This window comes from Leuciscus leuciscus (genome assembly GCF_965113295.1).
Source record: "Leuciscus leuciscus genome assembly, chromosome: 17".
Lineage (NCBI taxonomy): Eukaryota > Metazoa > Chordata > Actinopteri > Cypriniformes > Leuciscidae > Leuciscus > Leuciscus leuciscus.
The window spans coordinates 23,767,482-23,791,271 of NC_138741.1; the positions used below are offsets into that span (position 1 = coordinate 23,767,482).

The 23,790-nt window shown below is 36.3% G+C and overlaps 2 protein-coding genes across 6 annotated transcripts in view; one reads left to right on the plus strand and one right to left on the minus strand.

Annotated features, from left to right (window-relative positions):
- Window positions 1-51: 51 nt before the first annotated feature.
- LOC309479077 (synaptotagmin-like protein 2) lies at window positions 52-9,088 on the minus strand. Of its 4 annotated transcripts, none has more exons than XM_082142927.1 (17): window positions 8,961-9,087; window positions 8,230-8,674; window positions 6,167-6,312; window positions 5,793-5,874; window positions 5,574-5,619; window positions 5,421-5,460; window positions 4,693-5,048; window positions 3,477-4,083; window positions 3,173-3,258; window positions 2,892-3,002; window positions 2,213-2,385; window positions 2,015-2,117; window positions 1,761-1,922; window positions 1,562-1,640; window positions 1,340-1,439; window positions 534-739; window positions 52-430 (listed from the first exon to the last, which is right to left on the minus strand). In XM_082142927.1, exons 2-17 carry the CDS (start codon window positions 8,547-8,549, stop codon window positions 291-293), a joined length of 2,757 nt encoding a protein of 918 aa, XP_081999053.1. In that variant the 5' UTR covers window positions 8,550-8,674; window positions 8,961-9,087; the 3' UTR covers window positions 52-290. The 4 variants fall into 4 exon arrangements, with proteins under 4 accessions (XP_081999053.1, XP_081999052.1, XP_081999050.1 ...); XM_082142926.1 differs by having other exon boundaries at window positions 3,477-5,048; window positions 8,230-8,358; window positions 8,647-8,674; window positions 8,961-9,077; XM_082142924.1 differs by having other exon boundaries at window positions 3,477-5,048; window positions 8,961-9,088.
- A 1,647-nt stretch (window positions 9,089-10,735) lies between these two features.
- The window catches only part of fam184aa (family with sequence similarity 184 member Aa), a 34,042-nt gene continuing 20,987 nt past the window's right edge, over window positions 10,736-23,790 (plus strand). Inside the window, exons 1-9 of one of the 2 annotated variants that reach the window (XM_082143142.1) lie at window positions 10,736-11,265; window positions 14,583-15,437; window positions 16,707-16,842; window positions 17,099-17,280; window positions 19,017-19,202; window positions 19,863-19,985; window positions 22,308-22,469; window positions 22,867-22,988; window positions 23,415-23,565. In XM_082143142.1, the coding sequence (XP_081999268.1) occupies window positions 11,083-11,265; window positions 14,583-15,437; window positions 16,707-16,842; window positions 17,099-17,280; window positions 19,017-19,202; window positions 19,863-19,985; window positions 22,308-22,469; window positions 22,867-22,988; window positions 23,415-23,565 (2,100 nt within the window). In that variant the 5' untranslated portion in view covers window positions 10,736-11,082. The remainder of the gene's footprint in view (window positions 11,266-14,582; window positions 15,438-16,706; window positions 16,843-17,098; window positions 17,281-19,016; window positions 19,203-19,862; window positions 19,986-22,307; window positions 22,470-22,866; window positions 22,989-23,414; window positions 23,566-23,790) is intronic. The other variant, XM_082143143.1, reaches the window with a different exon arrangement.

Consider the following 23,790-nt stretch of genomic DNA (forward strand, 5'->3'; position numbering starts at 1 on the left):
GCATTCTATCTTTTTTTATTCAATGAGATTAATGTAAAGACACTAGACAAATTTTGTTTTACTTTTTTTTTTATTCTCACAACAACACATCTCTTACAATACTTACATATATCAATTTAGATATAATCTAATATGATTAAGCATATTCTACATAGCTATTTCCCAGCACATACTCTATATTTTGCAGGACTTAAATGAAGAAACTGATTTGGTCATTGAAAATGCTTGGTTTGTTTTGGGAACCAAGAATTGTTTTTCTCTCGCAACTAAACATTCAGGGATCAGGAGGTTCATTTCCTCGGGGTCATGGAGGACCTCAGGGGAAGCTCTTCCTCAACCCAGCAGTTTGGATTGGCCAACATTCTTTTCCATATTTGAACTTCTTCATTCAGTGAATCCATCCAATCAACTTTCTTGCCATAGCTCTTCCCTGCAAATAAGACACAGTTTTATGAAATGGCTTTCTAAAGGATTCTAGTGTAGTTAAAGTGCAAAATGCAGGTGCAGTGAAGGAAAGGGTTTTGTTACTGTACCTGTTCCAAGACTGAGGCGCAGGCCTCCGAGAAACTGATTAGAGAGTTTGTTGTGATCCCAAATGGTCAATTCGCAGCAGGCCTCACTGACTTCCCCGGCTTTGAACCCGTCATACACCATGGCATGGTTATACACAGGGTCCTGGCTCTTTTTTACAACACGAGTCTTCTGGCGGCTTTTCTTTCTGGTGTCCGGTAAAATGTAGCTAAAAAAATTAAATAAAAAATAAGAGGTGAATCTCGCCGGTAAAGTATATGCCCAGGCCTCAAAAAAATTGTATTAAGAAAATGAATTCTATTTTACAAAAAAAAAAGTTTTCAAAAATAAAAAAAATACATTACTTTTTGTAATGTAATCTCAAATGAACTCATTACAGTAATGAAAATATTTACTTGTGCACATTTTTTTTTTCTCGATTCTGGGGTAAAATATAACCTGGACATGTTTTCCTCTGATTCAGTGATTTATGGAAATATTTATTTATTTTTTGTTTTGTTTTAAAGTGCTAGAACAGTTATTTTAAACCTTTAAACAACTTTTGATTTGACCATGTGTAAAAATGAGGTTGTGAAAATGTTGACATTTTTACCTTTGTCCTCTAAACCAAACAAAATGAATGAAATGTGTCATCTGTGTTATTTCCTTTCTTCTCATGTCATTTTAATAGATGAAAACAAAACAAAAACACGACACTTCAAACATGACAAAGAGGAAGCGTGAGAGGGAGGGAGAGAGTCAGAGATGGAACAATGGCTTTAGCCGCTTTGAAAGTCAGGTCCGTAACAGATGACAGGCACACCCTCACCACTTAACAAAAGAATCCACTCCCTGAGGCTTAAGGCCACGTAATTCTTTTGCCTCCCGCAGCCAGACATGAATCTCCCCAGTGCTGTTCTTCGACCCACCTGAAATCAAATAACGTGTTTTAGAGCAAATACAGTTCGTTAGTCATGAGCAATATTTCTCAAATTAGATTTACAGAATGAAATGAAATACACAGAAGCAACATCAATATTTGAAACTGTACCGGTGGACTCCTGAGGAACATATTTTAGTGAAACTGACAAAAATCCATTAGACTCTTGCGATTCTTGATTTTCTGCAGTCTATAATAATAAAAAAAGTAATATTCTGTTATACAAGAGGACTTTGAAAGAAGGCTCTGTTCCTAAACTCTCAATGTTGTCTAGCTTTCCTAATCACACAAATATATTTAGAAGGTGTACCGTTGACTGTAGGTTGTACCAGGTGAGGGCTTCATGTCCCCAGTCCCAGGTCTTAAGGCTAATCTCAACCTGCCCCAGGAACACATTTCGGCCCCTGGAGTCATTGTGCCACACGGACAGATTCAGAGTCTTTTCCGGAAGCTCTTCGCGCTTCACTTTGTACTGATAAGAGATTTACAGTACAGATAAGATTACAGGTTATATCAAATATAAACATAATATTTCTATCATTTTAGTGTTGCAGAGAAACATACTCTCAGAGATTCCACATAAACTGGATTCACGGTCCGTTTCTTAATAGAAGTTTTCCTTTTGCTGCGGCGAGACTTATCTGGATAGAGGTAAGTCTTCACATAACTGTAAAGGAAAGTTTGTTATTCATGACAGACAGACAGATAGATAGATTTAAAGTATTTCATTAGTACATGTTTTCTTTTAGATTCATATCTCACGGGTCCGTGCGTTGTTTACGAGGATTAGCAATAGCCAGATCCTGACACTGTTCAATCATAATGATCAGCTCTCCAACAGGGCTGTACATCACTGCAAACTCCACAGAGCCCTGCACCTCAACATTCCCAAAATCCCCTGCATCGCTGTACACGCTCAGCAAACTACTGGTGCGCTATTATGAGGGGAAAAAAATAGCAGGGATAAGTCTCTGGAAGACTATGTTTTTTTTGTGTTTTTTTTTTTGCACTTTCAATGCCTTCTACTTGGATAGGAAAGTGAATGATGACAGGAAGGGGTGTGAGAGAGAGGGGAACATGGGATTGGGAAATGACACAGATGAATTCAAATGAATACTTGAACCTGTGCCCCACTGGAGCACAACGGCCCTTGTATCATCATAAGCCATGTGCGCCAGACAGCAAAACACAATTCAATGACATTATGCAATGTCCTTAAGGGCTATTTAAATGTGTTTCAAAGTTTTTGCAGATGTTTCATATGCATAAACATCTATTAATTTCCAACACTGTGGCTCTATGGTGCTTTCCAAACAAGTCAACTTTGGCTCAACATAATAAACTGTTTATCGGGTAATTGACAAGCTTGGTCAAGCAATGGTAAATTGGCCTTTGAACAATGTTAAAAACAGAAAGTAGAAATGAAAATCGTCCAGCTTACATCAGTAAGAGACAATGCGCTAGCTGAATAGCCTTTTCTGCTAGTGAGATCTGACCCATAGCTGGACAGTGAAGTATCATCATCATCGTCATCTGAATCTACTCCTTCATCCTGCAACATAGAAGACAATATAAACAAAAACAGCAAAGCAGAACATAAGGTTACTTTTTATAGTCAAGCAACTTACTCTGATCAACACTTCACACTGCAGAGGATGATGAAATGATATTTCAAGTGCTTTAACAGTATGAATTATATTTGTAGGACGAACAGTAGCTCACCTTCCAAGAATCTGCAGTGTAGGAAGGCGTTTTACATGTGGAACCCTCAAGTAAAGCCTCTAGAACGGACACCCCATGTTTATTTCCTAAAGAAATCAAAGAATAACGCAAAGCTCAAACCAGATAAATCCATGAAAATCTACAAGGAGAAATCTAACAGGTTAAACCTGAGCTGAAGTGAACATATACAATACTGGGTGCGTCTTTCTCGAATTTCAGCCCTCAAGGGCACTTCAGAAATCAGACACGCCACTGCCTTAACATGGTGACTAAGCCTCTAGTATTAGATATCATAACCATTTACCTTTCAACTCTGTTGGATCTGGAGATTCAGATGGTATAATGACTATTGTGGGAACCGTATCATCTCCAATCTCCTGCTTTGGCTCCTGTGCGGTGATCTTCTGCAGGACAGGTGCTCTTGCCCTCTGAGCTCTTGCGAGGACACTTAGTAGAATATCGGCACTGTCCTCCTCATCTTTCAATTCTGAAGAACCTTGACCCAGTCCAGCATCATCTTCACTTGTAGATTTAACTGGTTGAATTGGTTCAACGGATGATTTGTCGATATGTTCAGAGTCAACATGCAATCCAGCATCTTTAATGTGCACTAATTTCCCATCATCTGTCATTGAAAGATACTCTTGGCTTAATTTTCTTAAAACCTGACTTGTGTGGGTGTCTTTTGGCAAGTTCTGATCATTTGATAACTTTATTTTTTCTTTATCTTCATGGGCATCAAGAAGTCTTTGCACAGTTTTGTCACTGACACTTTGTTTCGCTTCAAAATCTTTATTCACACTAACATCAGCTGTTTTATTCTGCAACAACGGCTCCTTTTTATTCGACGTTTTCTTCTTTCCCATCTCGACTGGGCCGTCATCGCCAGAATCAGTGGAAGCATCTTTTCCCTGCAGAGTGTCAGAGGGAAATTCATGAGAATTCATTTCAATTTCCCATTTTAATGACTGACTTTGGGATGCTTCTTCAGCAGAGGAATGCTTATTGATTTGTTCCTTACCAGCTACACGCTCAACTATTTGATCCGCATCTGTCTCGGCACGTAAACCAGTGCTTACATTTTCTCCTCCACCTCCCTTCCTGTCTGAACTTGCTTCATCATTAAGAAAATCACTAGAGACCATCCTTCTCTTATCATGCTCATTAGTCGAGTCTGAGGGACTCAGTTTATCAGTTTCAGACTCTCTAAATATAAATTCAGCTGAACACTGCTGATCTCTGCCTTTGTTATCTTGGAAAGCATTAGAAGACTCATTAGCCTCCTCTGAACCTTCATGATCTGTGTGTCTAGTGAATTCTGGTGCATCACTTGTGAAAACTAAGGAAGTCTGTGGTTGATTATGAAACTTGATTGATGAACATCTTTCTAAGAAAACATCTTGGTTAAAGTCTGAGTCTAGAGATTCAATTTGAAATGATGTCTGATCCATGAAATTTAACGACGGACTTGATGTGTCCTGCTTCTCTTGGGTCTCTGTGTTCTCAACATGTGATTTTACCTCTTTTAGTTCAGGTCCATCACTATTGCTTTCATCATGCACAGGCTTCACTGCGTTCGGTTCGAGGGTAATCTTCACCCAGTTCTCCTCAAACGATTGATCTTTCTGTAGTGCTGGAGGGAGTGAAACTTTTCGCCTTGGCTCTCGATTTGGTTTTGGAGGGCCTCTTTCGGGTTTAGTGTCTTGAACTGCTCTTGAGAAGGGGAAAACGGTCGTTATTCGGTCATCAGAGAGCTGTTTGGGTTGTGCTTCTGTTGAATTGCGTTTTGGGTCATTGCCATTGAGGACAAGATTGCCATCAGTTTCTGCTTGAAGTTTTTTTTTTCTACCAGACACTGTTGGAATGGATGAAGCCTCTGCAAATACAAACACCAAAACATCACCAAATCAATCTGGGTTTTTTTTCCAAATGTAAACCAGCGTTAAAAGTTTTTTTCTTATTAATACTTTTATTCAACATTAAATTGAAGATTAAATGTAATTAACATGCATTAAATTGATCAAAAGTGACAGTAAAGACCTTTACGTTGTTATAAAATATTTATATTTCTAATAAATAGTAAACACTGTTCTTTTGAACCTTTTCCAAGAAAATTTTAAGTAGCACAACTGTTTTCCACATTGATAATATTAAGAAAAGCAACAAATCAGCATATTAGAATGATTTCTGAAGGATCATGTGACACTGAAGACTGAAGTAATAATGCTATCATGTAATTCAAACTCACCATCATCCATAAAGTCATCATCAGTATATTGGTGATAAGTCTGTGAATAAATAGAAACAAAATAACATAAAAAATATATACATTTAATTTTATTTAACTTATGTTCTGAATATTTACAGAAAAAATAAATATAATATACAGTATGTGACAAACCTCTTTACTAAGGGCTGGATGAATTAATCTAGGGTCAGCAAATGGACTGCAGTGGAAAGAAAAATGTAGCATAATATTAATTTATATGCCGTATTCAGACATAACGATAATATAAGGCATTGTCTGTCCTGGTTTAATCTACGTATTGAAAATCTTTATATTGAAAATCCACCCAAAATACATTTTGATGGCATTTTCTGTGAAAATAAAGGCCATTACTTTGTAGGTGTGCTGTGCTCCTCCTTTTCATGCTCTTTGCTCTCGTCTACTGTGTCATTCAGGAAAGGGTTGGTTTTATGGGCTAAGTAAAAAAAAGAAAGAGTACATATACAGTAATCAGTTCTGACATACACAAAACTTCTTGATTCAAATCTAGAAGCAAAGTAGTTCATATTCACTTAACATTGAAATGTAGTTTTACGGTTACAGCAATGAAGAGCAATGCAGAGCATATTCAAGGAACAGTATGTTGACTCAAATGACTCAGAGTCCAGAAAGTTTGAAATGTCCAGACAGGTGTGGTGTGTGTACTCAAAGATACAATTCTTCTTAACAGCATCAGCTCAATAAGGAAGGCATGAAATCCTACATACCTGCTATTTTCTTCCATCTCATGGAGGTCCGTACCACTGCTGTGACATCCGTCTGGAGCCCATATCGCTTGACCCTGAGCTCTTCAAACCACTCACCTGTTAATGTCTTCAGCTTTTGAAGGTCAGGAACTGACTGTCTCAGTGTCCTGGTATGACAGGAAAAGCACAGACAGGATTCTGTATACTTTGGCCAAACAGTGAAAAGTATGCAAAAATCATTATAACTTAGATATTGCAAAATAAAAGAATATGATTAGTTATTTAGCATAAGCTTTGGTTCGGTTAGCATACTTAGTGCTGTATTCGATACAATATGTCACACTAATTTGCTGTACAGAGTACATTGGTGGATTGGACTTTCTGACACCGCATTGAACAGATTTAAATCTTATCTCTCAGAATGTTCCAAATTTGTCCACCTGGGTACTAATAGATCTGAGACTGTGCCATTACAACTAGGTGTCCCTCAGGGGTCAGTGTTGGGTCCTACTCGGTTTAGTATCTATATAATTTCTATGCTGACACCCAGATTTATTTTAGCACTCAGCCTGATTTCACCTCTGCCTCTTCAACTCTCTCTGCTTGTATGTTTAAAATAAAGGCCTGGATGAAATATAACTTTCTAAAATTAAATAGTTCTAAAGCTAAAATGTTGTTAATCGGCACTCCAAATAATGTTAATAAATGTATTAACTTTAAATTACCGTGGACAATAGCCTAATCTCCCCTTCAGTCATTCACATCTTGACTTATACATCTTAACGCCGACACATTACCCCTGTGCTTCTTCAACTACACTGGCTCCCAGGTAAATCATGCATCGTTTTTTACATTTTTTAAAAATGATTTTAACTGAAAAAGCAGTACATGGGTTGGCTATAGTTTACATTTTGTGAGTTGGTTACACCATCTATACCTTCTTGTTATCTCCACTCTCCGGGTTCTCTATCTCTTTATCTTTGTAAACTCAAAACCATGGGAGGGAGGGCTGTTTCTTGCATTGCTCCAAAAGTTTTGAAACTTGATTAAGAATTTCTCCTTATTTTGATTGTTTTAAGAAACTTTTCAAAACTTCTCTTCATCTTTTTAGTAGTTTTTAATCTGTAATTATTATTGTGATTATTGTTAAAATATACTATGTATTATTTGTTATTTTGCATTTTATAACATGTTGTAATACACTGAGTATGAGAAAGTAGCGTTACAAATGAAATGTATTATTATTACTGTTATTATTATACTTAAGTAAGCACACTTTTTTCAGAGACCCACTGTCAATGTTATTAAATATGGGTCAACCGGTGCTCACACTTTGTTTATCATAACAACAAGTTGCAGTATGGCAGCAAAATATTTACAGTTTCAATGTCCCACCATGCCAAGGCCTATATGACATCAAACTTAGATCTTTCAAGAAAGTATTTGAACTGTAATTTTGTCTTAATTACCAACATGTTTAGATATATAAAAATGCCAAAATTCAAATGAATAAATAAGTGAATACACATATATTGTTTACAGTTATTAAATAATAAATAAAAAAACATTAACAATTCAATTTTATAAAAAAGAAACAATTTAAATTAGAAAAAGAATAACCAAGTAACTCCCTAAAAACTTTTAAGGGGGATAACAGGAAAATACATCATCATTGTTTGGGTTTATAAATAAGCATGCTACTTGTACACCAAGGGTGCCCAGTCCTGCACAGTTCATCTCCAACCCTAATCAAACACACCTTAAGCAACCAATTAAGGTCTTTAGGAATGGATCGCTTGAAAATTAAAGGCAGGTGTGTTTGATTAGGGTTGGAGATTGACTGTGCAGGACGGTCGATCGGTAGGAGCAGGATTGAGCACCCCTGTTGTACACCAAAAAAAATCAATCTTCACTCAGAGATTGCTATTACATTTCACAAACAATTACAAAGAAACGGCAATTAACACATTGCATTAAACATCTAATGTTCTTTGTTTTATTTACAACAAAAATATTTGTTTACAATGTACAATAAGACAACTAAATGTCTTGCAGTGTAGGTCAATCAAACAACCACTTCCTACCTGACTCGTCCACTCTCCAGTCGCTTTAGATCTTCATCTCTCAGAAGCACTTGTCGGATGGCTGCCTCTTCCTCGGCAGACAGAAAGCTCAAGTCAATCAATTCCGATGCACTTTTTGATTGTTTCATCCTGTTCAATAAAAACAAACGCTTTCCAGCAACCGAGCACTTTCCCCCAAGGTAAGGTAAGCTAGTTGCAAACCACCGCGTTTTCCTCAAATCAGAAATTAAATCCGTATGAAACCGTGTCCTGCACAGGTAAGCAGCTTCCGCGTGCTTGAGGAAGAGTGTTACTGCACTTTTATCGGGTGTCACAGTCATTCACATTCACACGGTGTAAAAAAATAAAAAAAGCTAAGGCACGATGTGACGTCATATGTCAACATTTAGTTTGAGAATAGAGTTAATGTTTCCCTACCTATGTCCTTCAGGAGTAAACTAGATCCCTGAAACAGAACAAATACAGAGGTGAAAATGTATTTATTTATTAGATAAGTCTCTTAGATATTTGTTTTGTTATTGTTATGCGATCCACATAGCCTAAAAGGTCATTATAGGCCTATTTTAATCTTATGATTATGAGCTCCACTAAAAAAAGATATGATATACACACACACACTTTATACACAAACTTTTATGTCAGATAATCGATTTGACGGCACTAATGTAGGCTATATATATACACACACAACAAATTGCATGAACCATTATAATGAATAAAAATAAAAATACCTTTCTGTTCCTTTTTTCTCCTCCAGACCTTCAATTATTAAGCAATATGAAGTCATGTCTGTGTTGTAAGGCACACCTAATTCAAGTTCCAACGTGTTTTTCTGCTGTAAAATATATTTAAAATGACAGGCCAAATAAGAGGAAGTAGATGGGTTGAAACCTTTCAACGTCAAGTAGAAAGATGGTGAGATTATATCATTTTTCTTCTGATGATAATGTTTCTGGTTTCCTGTTTTGTTCAGGAGACTGTGTGAGTTTGCATGGGGGAGATGATAGACAAATTAATAAATGCTTTGCTAGTTTGAAGGGTATTTTGAAAAGACAACCAAGAGTTTTAGAGCTCAAAATGTATCTATCTTTTATAGGTGTGCATTAGCAGTTTACTTTGGTGTGTTGCTGAAAGCACAATGTTGACCCACACCACACCTTTTAGATAAATCTTTTCCTGGCTATTACACTGCTAATGAAAGCTCAGAAGCCCGAAAAAATCCCTTAGCCTATTTTTTACTTATTGAAATGGGTTGGGTGTAGTAATCATCAGTAAAACCATATCACTCAAACTCCAGTAGGTGGCAGTAATTACTCAACAAAAACACTTATGGACTCAGTGAAGACTGTTTCTTGAGGTTTCATTGATCAATCAAATGCTATGTCTGCAGATAACCAACGAAGGGATGTTTTTAGAAAATGTAAAAATGCAGAAAGTTTTCTGTGATGGGTAGGTAAAGGGCTATAATATACAATTTGTACAGTATAAAAATCATTATGTCTATGTAAAGTCCCCATATAACATGAAAACCCAACGTGTGTGAGCGTACAGCTAGATCAAAAGCATAATAAATCACATAATTATAAAATAACAAACTATTTTAATAAAATAAAATGAAATCAATTATATTAAAGAGAATATATTCAATATACTGTACATTAGAATATAATGCAATAGATGCTGGATAAAATAATATTATTGCCTATGTACACACACAACTAAACAAATTAATTTAATAAAATTATACAAATTAAAAAATATATAACCAAGATAATATACTTCATAAACATTATACCAGAGTATGTTATCATATTATATTATCATATATTATATTATGTATGAACAAATTTAGTTAATTCAATTATAAAAATGTAAAGAAAAAAAACTACAATAAAGAGAATATACGCCATATACACTATACCAGAGTATTATATTATATTAATTACAATAAAATATGTAAAATGTGTGTATGTATAAATACAGTAGATGGGTATAGATCAAATGCATGATAAATCACATAATTAAAAAGTATAACAACTAATTATTTTAATAAAATTAAATACAAATTATAATCATGAGAATATACTTCATATTCAATACAATATAATGCAATGTAATGTAATATGATAGACTGATATTGGATAATACATTTAATTATATAAAATAAAGAAATTACAGTAAAAAGAATATACTCCATATACACTATACCAGAGTGTTATATTATATTATATTATATTATATTATATTATATTATATTATATTATATTATATTATATTATATTATATTATATTATATTATATTGTGTATGCACACAACTAACTACAGTAGTTGGTATGCCTTAGTTCGTGCTATTATTTGTTTTGTAGATAATTCATAGGCCCTTTTGTATGTATATCACGTATCTGCAGCAGAAAAGCAGTGTGTGTGTGTGTGTGTGAGAGAGAGAGAGAGAGAGAGAGAGAGAGAGAGAGAGAGAGAGGAAACCGTACTGCTCTGACGTCATTTACAACTCTCTCTCCTCGCTCTGCATCAGCGTGTGCGTGTATATTATGATGATGCTCGAATGTTACATTGTAGCGCCCAGTTCAATGTCATGCGTTTCCCGCCATTGATGGTTGGCTGGCTGATGTAGACCAATGATAACCGCGTCTGTTATGAATCGCTCATTACCCTAAGAACATTGATTGTGTACTAGTGACTAGTGAGTCAGGTGAACAGTACTTTCATCTGCAAACGGTGATCGACACGTATAGAGAAACGGAAACAGGATGATGGGTTTACATGAATTCATATGGATGACAGGTATACTGATGGCGCAGGATCAGGATTTTTGATCGTGACAGTGGGTGAAGATGGCGACTGGGACGGGCTGGCAGCCGCCGTACAGTATCAATCCTCCCGCTGCTGCTGCTTCTGGATCAGGCACCAGTCCATCCTCCTCATCCAGCCATTTACTCTACGAATCTGCCCTGACCATGGACTACTCTCAAGATCTGCACCTGAAGATGAGTAAAAAAATAGCACAACTCACTAAGGTTGGTATGATCGCATTGCTCATATTTTAGGGAAATCGTCTGAATTTTGATCGGTGTCTCAACTTTAACATGAATACACTGTATTCTGCATGATGCTTAATCCTTATCCCCCATAGAGATGATGCCCTACATATTGCATTTTTTTAACCGCAGTGTTTTTTTTCCCTCCTGCAAAAATCTGTTTATAATCCCAGATAAGATTCGCAAGCTCTATTTAATCTGTTTAATTTCTATAAAAACAACGTATTTTACATAATCAGTCTAGTTTATTACCATCCACGTTTATCAATACTGCACGTGCCTTATTCATTTTTACTTCTGATTTCATTTCATTCTTCATGCCCAACACGAGAGCAATCTTTGCTTTAAATTCAAGACATTGCGTGTTTTCCATTCACTGTTTTTGTTTTGGGTCCCAGACCCCAATGATGTATGCGTGAAAACAACAAAATTAACCTCTTATTTTCCCTTTCAGATGATTTTCATTTATTCTTTCGATGTAAACAAAATCCAGTAGGCATGCAGATACAAGATTTTACCACAAAGTAGGCATGCATTTCACAGAAATGTGACTCTTCATTCTAGTGATGTTGTTTGTGAACACAGCAAAAACATGCACTGTTTACTATGCTATACTCTTTACACTAATAAGATAAGGTTAGCATGTGAAAATTGCATTTGTTTATGAGACCCCATAGAAGTAATGTAATTGGAGCATGTTATGGAGTTGAAATTGCATGTGTTTATATCATACGTTTCTCTTAATTCATGCAGTATAAACATGATGATTAAATGTTTGGTATGTTTTCCAGCTATTGAAATGCCCTCTGGATCTTTTTTTATTTTTTTCAGGCTCCAACCATTTTAAATGCACATGATCTAATCCATGTGGTATTTTTAAGAAAACTAAATCAAGAGCTTTGTTTAGGAAAATCGAGTTTCATGTGTTTTAAACTGACAGGGAATGTATTAATACACTGACTAATTAGACTAGGGCTACTTTGCATTACCACAGTTGTGCAGAATAGGGAGTCCTTACAGTATGTTAATAACATGGATGCGACAAAGGAATCAATTAAAGATGAAAAGGAGAACAGCAGCGAGCGAGCAGCAAGTGAAGACGGCTTGCTTTGATGTGCAACTCTTTAAGCACATGGAAAGAGAGTCATGATTATGAAATGCTTGGCTGGAAAAACTGTTGGCACCTAAAAGGAAAACAGACTCTTGTTTATTAATTAAGAGTTTGGTCTAAATCAGAAAGAGTTTTATAGAAATACAAGGAATGTGATTTGGTTTACAGGAGCTCTGAGGACTCTGAACATATATTATGCATGCAAGAAGGTACATAACAAAAACCTCTAGTCTAAAAAATAATCATTTAAATATTTGTACAGGAATGTGCAAATTGGATATAGTGCACTGAAACAGCATAAATATGAATATTTGTCCTGATTGGAGTGCAGTTTTCCTCTGTTGGTTGCAATCTTCTTATGTCTGATTTGGTGACAGTGATGCACAATTTGGAGGTGCACAAGACCAAGACAGACACATCTTCCAATGTGGCTTGGAGGGAATATTTAAAAGGACACTTTAAGTCAAGTCAAGTCAGCTTTATATGTGGCGCTTTATATAATACCAGCTTCACAGTATAGGAATATAACAGATTCAATGATGCAAACTTTATCAAATATGAGACGAATTCAAATTCTGCAATAAAGCAGCGCATGACACAATAGTGTCATTATTCACCTTAAGTCAGTTTAATGTTTATTCAATTCATTTCAGTAATAGTGTCAATGTTGCAAAATTCATCAATTATGAAACAAACTTGATTCAGCTATAACCCTTAAATGCATGAATGTTTTGCCAATCATATATTCGGGTCTTAGCGACCCGGATCCATATCTAACATGGATGGATCTCTGCCTGTCGCGATGATATAAAACTCTCCTGATATTAGAGTAACAAAAACAGAAGAATAAAATAAAGCATGTTTTGTTACCTTTTGGAGCTTGGAAGTGTTCAGTTTGAGCAGATGTTTTATACCATCATCACTGTCTCCGTCAGAGCTCATTTCCCAATACATTCAGCATCTGGCTCATATTCGCCATCTCAAACATATTCTCAAAACTATCATTTTCAATCAGTATTTTGATCACTGACTGCTTTTTCACCAGATCCACCATCAAGTGACAGTGACACTAATATATGATTGCGTTCAACACTTGTTCTGCAATAAATCACTGAGCCATTTCAGTTTTTGCTGATGATATTTCCTATTCTTTTGTTTTCTGCCTGCAGTAACTATGAGTGAAACATCTCTTCATTGTGTATCAGACATTGCCAGTCATTAAAGAATCAATTATTGTTGTGCAGAAAAAAATATATTTACAGACACTGTTACACACCTCGGGTCATTAGCAACCCTATACAGTTTTTACAAAAAATTAATGGGAAAACAGGCATTCTTTTATAATTGTATTATTTTTTTTACGGTGTACGGTTATCCAGACCACATGTGTGTCTTTTAGTCCTGTATAGTCTGTATAGTCATCCCTGATTGGTCTTAACCCCAGTGACGGGTAGGTTTAGGGGCGGGGTTAGGGGTAGGCTATCGTATGATTGGTCTTAACCCCAGTGACGGGTAGGTTTAGGGGCGGGGTTAGGGGTAGGCCATCGTGTGGTCCGGATAACCGTATAGTACCATTTTTTTCTTGTTGTATTGTTTATAATGAATTGATTGAGGAATACTAAGAAGGTTTATGTCTTACTTGAACTAAATGAATGAAGAGGCGGGTAGTGATTGTTGTCCCGGGTCACTAAAGACTCGAGGTATGCATTTAAGGGTTAAAGCAGCTCAGAAGAGGATAGACTAATCAAACAGTAATAAAATTCTGTCATTATTTACTCACCCTCATGTTGTTCCAAACCTGTATTTTGATGAATGTTTCAACACTTTTTGTTCATACAATGGAAGCCAGTGGGGTCCAAAACAACACTGGACCCCATGAACTTTTATTGTATGGACAAAAAACACCAATATTTTTCCAAATATCTTCTTTTGTGTCCCAAATAAAGTTTAATAATGAACTCATATGTGGAATATTCCATTTAAAATAAACTCAAATTTCTTACTGAAGCTGCTTTTTTCAGCAAACATGAAGAGCGATCACATAATCACAGATTTTAAGGGTACAGCTAATGATAGATTTTTAGAGGGAGGGACTGAGATGAAAGACAGAGTCTGTCCAGAAATGGCTATGGATTTTCTGCAGCTGCATAAAAACTGATTCTTCATCCACCCATGTTTCTCATAGGTCATTTACGCCCTCAACACGAAAAACGATGAGCATGAAGATGCCATCCAGTCTCTGAAGGAGGCCCACGATGAGGAGGTGCAGCACATCCTGACGGAGACTCGAGAGAAGATCTTTCACTACAAGAGCAAGATCGGGGACGAGGCCGACCTGAAACGGCGCCTGCAGTCCCTGGAGGAATCCGTGGAGCTGCACGAACACATGAAGCGCCAAGCGCTGGCAGAGTTCGAGATGTACCGTCAGCGCATGGAGGACACGCAGCTCTGCACGGAGGCCCAGCACACGCAACGCGTGGTCTCCATGTCCCGCGAAGTGGAGGAGATGCGGCACGAGTTCGAAGAGAAGCTGCGCTCCTTCAGCCAGGTGCAAGCCCAGTTTGAGCAGGAGAAACGGCGGGCATTGGAGGAGCTCAAGTCAGTTCACCGACAAGAAGTCCAGGAGCTGCTGGAGAGCCAGGAGAACCAGAGTGCATCCTCAAGCCTAGAACAGGAGAAACTGGCCGACCTGCACCGTACAGAGCTGGAGTCGCTCATGGAGCGTGTGGAGGAGCTGACGCAGGACAAGGTTCGAATGGTGGAGGAGTACGAGGCCAAGCTGAGCAAGGCTCAAGGGTTCTATGAACGCGAGCTGGAGGCCATGAGGAGAACGCAGCAGCTCACCACAGAGAACCTGCTGGCCTGGAGGAGGACGGAGGTGGAACTGAGGAAGGAGTTTCAGGCGCAGGAGGCGGCGCTTCAGAGGACCCTGTGTAAACTCCGGGCCGAACTACACAGAGCTCAGGATGAGGCGCGAGAGAGCAGGGACAAGACCAACAGACTGCAGGCGTCTCTTAACAATGCAGAAGTCACAATTAAGGTAATGATTTGAGCATTTTCAGTAAACGGAGATTCATTGAAGGGTGCTTCTTCAAGGGTGCAACTTCAACTTGTATGGTGTTATTAAAACTGTCAGATTTTTTTTTATTTGTGTTGTATTAAAGTCATATTAGAATAGTCTAGAATTAGAATAATGGAAATGTCTTACAGTGTCTTCATGATTTAAATTACATTTTATTGTAGATTTGATTTGATTTGACCTTTTTTCCAAACCCACAATTTAAATCTATTAAATCTCTAAATCTATCATAAATATGACACATTTTTTAAAACTGTAATCTAAACAAGAAATGAAATAAACAATTCAATGTACACCATTCATAAACCAATCAATGGTGGATTTAGTTGATCAAAAATATAGTAAAAACAATAATATTCAACAATAACAAATAAATGCAATCAATAACAAACGATAATAAAAACAATAACAAAAATATTACAATTTAAAATAACTTTTTTTATTTTAACACATTTTAAGATATAATTCGTATTATTCTTTTTTTGGAAACATGATACTTTTTTCAAGGTTTTTGGATAAATAGACATAAATATTTAAAATAGTTTTATTTTTAATTTTTTTAACTGTACCTTTTGATTAATGTAATGCATCCTTGCTGAATAAAAGTATTAATTTCTTTTAAAAAATATTACTGACCCCAAAGTTTTGGCAAATGGTAGTATATATTTTTAATTTACATTATTTTCACATACCATCCTTTTAACCCTAATAGAATTGTATCAAAAGTCTGATAAAAATCAGACATAGTAGGGTAATGTAATGCATGAGCTAAAGACAATTAAGATATTGTGCATTATTTCCCAAATGGAACTTTGCAAAAGTGTGAAAATAATATTTAGTTGTGTTTATTTGGAATATATAAAATGCTAGCTATGAAATTAGGACAAAAGACGTGGCTGTATTCCAAAATGTTTAAATTTGCATTACACAATGCTATTAAAAACAATACATAATTTGAGATGTGGTAGAAATTAAATAGTTTGTCATGGTTCAGAAAAATTACAGAATTCTCCCATGATGCATTTATGTACAGTATACTGTACATTGTTCATGGCCAAATGACATAAAGCATGAGTGTTAAAAGGGCCAAAAGTGGCAATACTCTTTAAAATGTATTGGGTGCTTATTTGAAAAATGAAAAGAAACAAACAACATTGAGATGTGCTTTATAAAAGATAATAATAATGCATCTCAAAAAAGTAATTTGAGTTTATTTATTTATTTTGACAGGAGTTACACAAGCAGCTGGAAGAGGCCATACAGGATGGAGAGATTTGGGTGATGCAGCTGAAAGATACAGAATATGAGCTGGATGGAAGCAGAGATCGAGTTCAGCTGCAGGCCAATGAAATCCTTCACAAAGCCAGTGAGAATAATGTCATGACCAAATTTCATTTTTCTTCAGCGTATGACTGTGAATCACTCAAGCTGCAATGCGAGGTTTTTTTTTTTTTTAGAGAGGTTACAGTTTTGTGATAGCTTGGCAGGGATTGGTTTAGCTCTGAATTTTCACTTGAATGCTGCTCGGTTTTTGTATTTGCGATTGTCTCCTTCATATCCACAAATAATATGTCATAAGGAAGAATGAATCTAACAAAACACCTCATGTGTTTCATTAACAGGTCAGATAGGATCTCTTCAAGCAACCCAAATGAGCCACGAGGCCACTATCAGGGACCTTGGCTCCGAGCAGAACCGCCTGAAGGAGAAGATCCTACAGCTGGAGGAGGAGAGAGAGAGGCTTCAGAAACAGATTCAAACACTGGAGGAACAACAGCATCAGAAGATCCTCAATCTGGAGAAGGCAAGTTATTCTTCACCTTTTTCTTTTTCTTTATAATGTCAGAAGGGAGACAGGACTGAAAGGCTATTTGGAAGCAACTACTTACAGAAATGTTGCAGTAATTACACTACCGCTCAAAAGTTTGGGGTCAGTAAGATTTGATTTTGAAAGAAATTTATACTTTTATTCTGCAAGGAGGCATTCAAATGATCAAAAGTTTATGATAGGAATTTATTATATTACAAAAGATTTCTATTTCTATTCTATTTCTATCTATTTGTCAAAGAATCCTGAAAAAAGAATTATCACAGTTTTCCACAAAAATATTAAGCAGCACAACGGTTTTCATCATTGATAATAATAAGAAATGCTTCTTAAGGCGAGACACGGCAGGCAAAAACATCGTTCAACAAAGGTTTGCGTTCTTAATCCTCCCGCTGCTCCGCGATCTCTGTCTTCTTCCTGTCATCACACGCACCGCTGGATAGCTCTCTCTCTCCTGTACAATGCTGTCGGATCCAAATATGGTCATTTCCTTTTTATCAGCAACCAATCGTGAAAGTAAAAGGGCTGAATGCGCAATCTCATTGGCTGATGATAAATCTTTAAAGCCCGTTTTCTCAAAATGACTTTTCTCTCATACTCCAAGTCCGAAATCTCCACTTCAGTAGCACCTATATACACCAAACTTTCCAGTCTTGTACCTAGTTATATTATGAAGACATTTACAGAGGGATTTGTAAATATATTATTCCTAGCCTGATTTATATAACATTTTATTCCAAAAAACATGGCGAAAATCTTTTTTTTAAGGCTATTGACAGTATATTCTGATTTACAGGATAACAAAAGTAGATATCCATAAATCCCTCTGTAATTTTTTCCCCATCTAATATGGGAACACAATGAAAAAATAATTTTTAACCTGGCTTTATCCAATACTCAGATTTCGTTTTTTAAAATATATGCAAAATAGCGCATATTTAATTAGATATTGCCTAATTTGCATATTTAAACATTAAATTATAGAAAACTTGGAATACATTTTTTTCTCATCTTAATGTATGTAATCAACTGGGAAAGTTTCATGGTGATATCTGCTAGTTAAAATTTTTACCCTACTCACCTGTAGTGTCTCGCCTTAAGCACCAAATCAGCATTAGAATGATTTCTGAAGGATCACGACACTGAAGACTGCTAAAAATTCAGCTTTGCATCAAAGAAGTAAATTACATGTATATAATTAGTAGACGCTTTTATCTAAAGTGACTGACAGAAGACTTACAAATATACATTTTAAAATTGTTTATAATAATATTAAAGTTGTTTTAAATTATAATAATAATTTACAATATTATTTTACTGTGCTTTTGATTAAATAAATAAATGCTGCCGTGGTGAGCATAAGAGACTTCTTTAAAAAAATTATAATAATGTAACCTGTCCTTAGACTTTTGTATGCTAATGTATTTTAACTTTAATGTCCTTATATAGGCTACATTGATGCAGTATGACACATTACCTCCAATATTAAATTATTGCTTGATCTAGATTATTTGATTTTTACATATAGTCTCCCCTAATCTTGAGTGTTTGGTAACATCCCTGGGACTGGATCTATACAAGCATACAAACCAAATACAAACTGTTGCTAGCATTTTGGAGTCAGTCACTGCCAAGTGGGAACAATTATCAGGTATTCAACACAAGATATCGAGACTTGACAAAGTGTTAATGAAGCTGTGCTATTTTGGCAGACGCTTCGTGAGGAAAAGCAGAGCTATGAGATGGAGCTGGCACAAATCAGGGACAAATACGAGGAGGAAACGGCCTGTCTGAAAGACAGCCAGGCAGAATCCTTAGAAGAACTCAAGGAGAAACACAGAGTCCAGCAGGAAAGTGCTCGCAATGCCGCTGAGAGAGAGAAGAACCAGCTGCTCAGTGTAAGAACATATATATTACTATGCGTGTAGCGTTTGTTTATATGAATTCAGATCTATTCTGAGCTTTACGTGTTTGCTTTATTAGCGGTTTCACTTTAGATATTCCCTCCCTTGTGTTCTCTTTTGCTTTTTGTTATTCTCTGTGTTCTGTTTAATAAAAAAAAAAAACTGCAACGACTTAATGCAAAACAAATGAATATTGGAATATTGAAAAATATGAATATTCAGTCTTACCAAACAAGACTGGTGGATTATCACTGTTCCCAAGCCATCTATTTAAACCCTGAGAGCTATGCCAAATGACATTTTCTGCTCCTCGTTGAGTGGTGTTGATTATGCAAACAGCCGTTTCTCAGTGCAATGATGACAATGAGATAGTGAGATTTTTCCCACTGTTTTTGTGATGCTTCATACAAATAGCTATCAATCATGACAAATATTGAGACTAATCTTCTTGTCATCTCGTGACAATCACGGCAATTTATTTTTTGAAAATGTCTCCGTGCTCAACAAAGCTCTTTTACAGCTCCTGTGTAATTCAATTGAGAAAAAGACTCCATCAGTCTTCAGCAGATTGTCCTCCTGTCTGGATTCACCTCTCATTTCAGTGCCCTGCTATGGCTTTTTTGAATGTTTTCTTTTCATTTTTTACTCTCCCAGGAGATGAGACAACAGTTTGATATCCGGCGTCTGTCATTGGAAGAGCAGAGAAACCACCTGCAACAGCAACTGGAGACCATACGAGAGGAACTCACTACCAAGCTCAACATGGCCAACCAAGAGGTTTATATTAACAATGGTTTACTTTTTTTTTGTTTAGATTAACTTTCCTGCTTCAAATGTCTCATGGTAGCTAGACTTAGATTTTTATTTTTTTTGGTCTGGTCCAAACTGGTTTATATGGTTGATCAGCTGCATTTCCAGCTGGTGGGCCTTGTTTTGAATCGTTTTGAATTTTAAGTCAGTGTTCTTATAGTTAACTATTTTATTTCATGTTTTATCCCAATTAGCTGCTTAATAATAATGATTCTATTTTACACCGATATTGATATCATCTGCTTCCAATATCAGTCTAATATGACAACTTATTATATTATATTATATTATATTATATTATATTATATTATATTATATTATATTATATTATATTATTTAGGGTTTGACATGAACTTTTTTGCTCACCAGCCACATTTTTAACATCGATGCCATGGGAAAAAACTGCCATATAGATATTTTTAATATTATGTCATAATTTGGCAGCAGGTATATCTGGCTGCTGTCACTTTAAGACCTGACGCACGGCCCCATTACACGCATGCATTTTTTTTTCTCAACTGTTTACGTTCACCTAAAACATAACTGACTGTGTTTACGGGAATTAGGGCTGGGTATCGTTCAAACATTTTCGATACCAATTTTATGAAATCCGTTTTGACAAGATTACATTACATATTTCCTAAAAAATATTACCTAAATGTAACAAAACTACATTACATATTACCTAAAAAAAATTACCTAAGGCATTTCAGTCGGCGCAGCGCCACCTACTCATCCGGAGATACAAAAAATGGCTATTTTTGCTTGTAACTTCTGAAAATCATAAAAGGGGACTTGATAGATTCTGGGCGGCATGCCGAGTCGAATGATATCCAATTTTCCCATATTGGCCATTTTGGGCATCAGCCATTTTGAATTTTTTTAATAAAATGCTGTATTTTATGAACGCATTAGCGTATCGTTACGAAACTCGATATGGGTCATCGGCACAATGCCCTGAAGGAACTTGAGAAGTTTCGAGCCAGCGCCACCTAGTCGTAAAATATTCATATGCATGTGCTCATACATATAAATGTCTATAACTCCAAAACACACATATGTATAGGCTCACTCTGAGAACACATAAAAAAAGCGGTGGAACTGCGCCACTTGGTGGTGCTATAATAATTTAAAAAAATGAAATTGCCACTAACTACAACACATTATTCTGACATAAATTGCTATATTTTACAAATGCATTGGTGTATCATTACGAAACTGACGAACGGTATGTGTCATCGGCACCATGCCCTGAAGGTACTCAAAACGTTTTAAGACAGTGCCACCTTGTGGTCTAAAGTTATAATGAAATAAGAAAAAATGCTAATAGCTATTGAATAATTTTAGCTTATTGTGATGAAACTGGTCTGAATAGATTCCTTGGTTCGTGCTGAGAACATAGATACCAACATTTTGCCAATCTTCCTGTCTTCCATTTAAATTTTCTTTCAAAAGCTGTTTTTTCTAACTCCTCCTAGACTGTTTGTCTGATTTTCACCAAAATTGAATCATATCATTTTCAGACCATGCTGGCAATAAGTTATGGATTTCGTTTCGATAGACAAAACTGTTTTTGTTTGCAATATTAACAAAGTTTAGGCATGATGCCAAAACGACTCTGAGGCTTTATCTCTGCAATGCTTTGGCATATTGTCACCTCACTCTGACCACACCACATCAATTTGGTCAGTGCCACTTATTGGTCGAAAGTGAAAAACCATTAAATCATCACTAGTGACTGTACTTATGATATTTCAGCCTAAAACCATCTTAAAATATATTTAATTGCTCGTTGTTGCAGTTGGTCTGATGCTCTCAGCCATGTTGGCATGGCTTATTGTGCTCTTTGTGCTTGGCCCCAATAATTGCTGATTTATAAAAAAAAAATATATATATATATTTTTGTCATCAGACAGGATGGAATGCGTTAGAGTTTATAGAGAAAAGCCAAAATACAACAAAATTCATTGCTAATGCTTGTTTTTTTCACCCAAAAAAAAGAGATTTAACTTCCTGAAGAATATGTCTTTTGTAATATTTAAATAATAATTAATTTATTAAATTAAATTTCTAATTCATTATTTAAAGCACATGGCAAAATGTTCAGTTTATTTCAATATTGTGACAAAAAATATTTACTGTTATATAATTTCCATCTTTAAAGATTGTGAGTTTAAATTGTATGTATTACCGTAAGTCATGTATGTAAGAGAATGTACTACATAGTAAGAATGACCCATATATTTTGATTTTATACATGCATTTGATTGTATTTGTGTCTTCTCTCAGGTGTCCCATTTAAAGGATCTTGTGAAGGACAGTGAAGAAAATCTGGATTCTGCTGAGAGCCACATCTCCTGTCTTAAAGACAGCCAGGAAAAGCTTCTCATCGAGTTGGATGCCACTAGGGCGAGAATGAGAGAGACAAGCAATATGCTCACGGATCTACAAGTAAAGCGCTCCACTTTCTTTTACTCCATTTATTATGAATTACGTGCGTTTTGAGTCAGGCTCTCGTTAGATAGGAAAAATAGAAGTGTTTAGAGATGTTGATATAAAATTTTCACGCTTTTAGAAGTGTGAAAACCACTGACGCATCTCGCTGTTTAGAGGGAGAAGCGGGAATTCAGTGTGGCAATCACTGCAATAGGAGACGGATAATAGAGCGTGGCGGGGATCTTAAAAGAAAAATTAAGCCTCATTCAATTTTTAAGACAGCCGCTTTTGTTTTGCACTAAAGCCTGCGAAGTGCAGGAAGAATCTAAAGATGCCATTTGTATAATCAGCTCTACTGGAAACCGCTTTCTCTCTTTGCTTTTTTCCATGATGAATCATTATCCACTCACAGGAGGAGATAGAAACCCAGAAACAGCAACATGAAGCCAGGGTCATCACTATCAAAACAGAGGAGAAACAGAAAATGGACAAAATCACAGAGGAGCTGGATCTCAAGTGGACCGATGCTCTAAGGTGCTGCACAAAACATATGAGTCATGCATTACTGTAGACAAGATGGAGCTAAAAACAGAGCTAGATTTTTCTGTGCACAGTGCGTTAAATTGAATAAACTGTGACTGTACACAGTGTTTGGTTTTTAGAGAGTTCACACGGCAAATCAAATCTAAAATAGGAGCAGTCTGTCGGGCATCCAAGCCTGTGACAAATCCTCTTACACAGCCATGCATTTGGATTAAAATATGCTAATTACAAGAGTAAGAGGTTAACATCGAATCGCAGAGCAGCACACAATATACAGTGAGCTGAAGGTTACTGAGACATCTGTGAGGTTCTTATTAACATTTAACATCTCACTTTCAGAGTCGCTTCCATGCTGTTTAAGTAATGCATTCTTGAATCTGTTTCAGTTGCACCCTCTCTTTCTCTTTTTGGTTTCAGGGATGAGCTGAAGGGTCTTCGGGAAGAGCTTACAGCCGAACATCAGGCAGAGAGACAGGTGGCCCTGACACAACTTTCCCAGCAGAGAGAACTGGAGATGATGGCAGCCAGGGAGAGCTGGCAGAGAAAGGTGGAGGACCTCCTGGAACAGGTAACAGAAGGTCACACAGACCAGTGACTTTTTGTAATATCACCGTGTAACCCAAGACTGGTTGCCCACTGAAGCTAAGCAGGGTTGAGCCTGGTCAGTACCTGGACGCCTTTCAGTGAATAGTTCTTAAAATAACTATTTTTGTTCTCAGTGTGAAGAACATTTTAATAAAAAAAGAACCCTTTTCCACTATAAAGAACCTTTTATGCAATGGAAAGATTATAT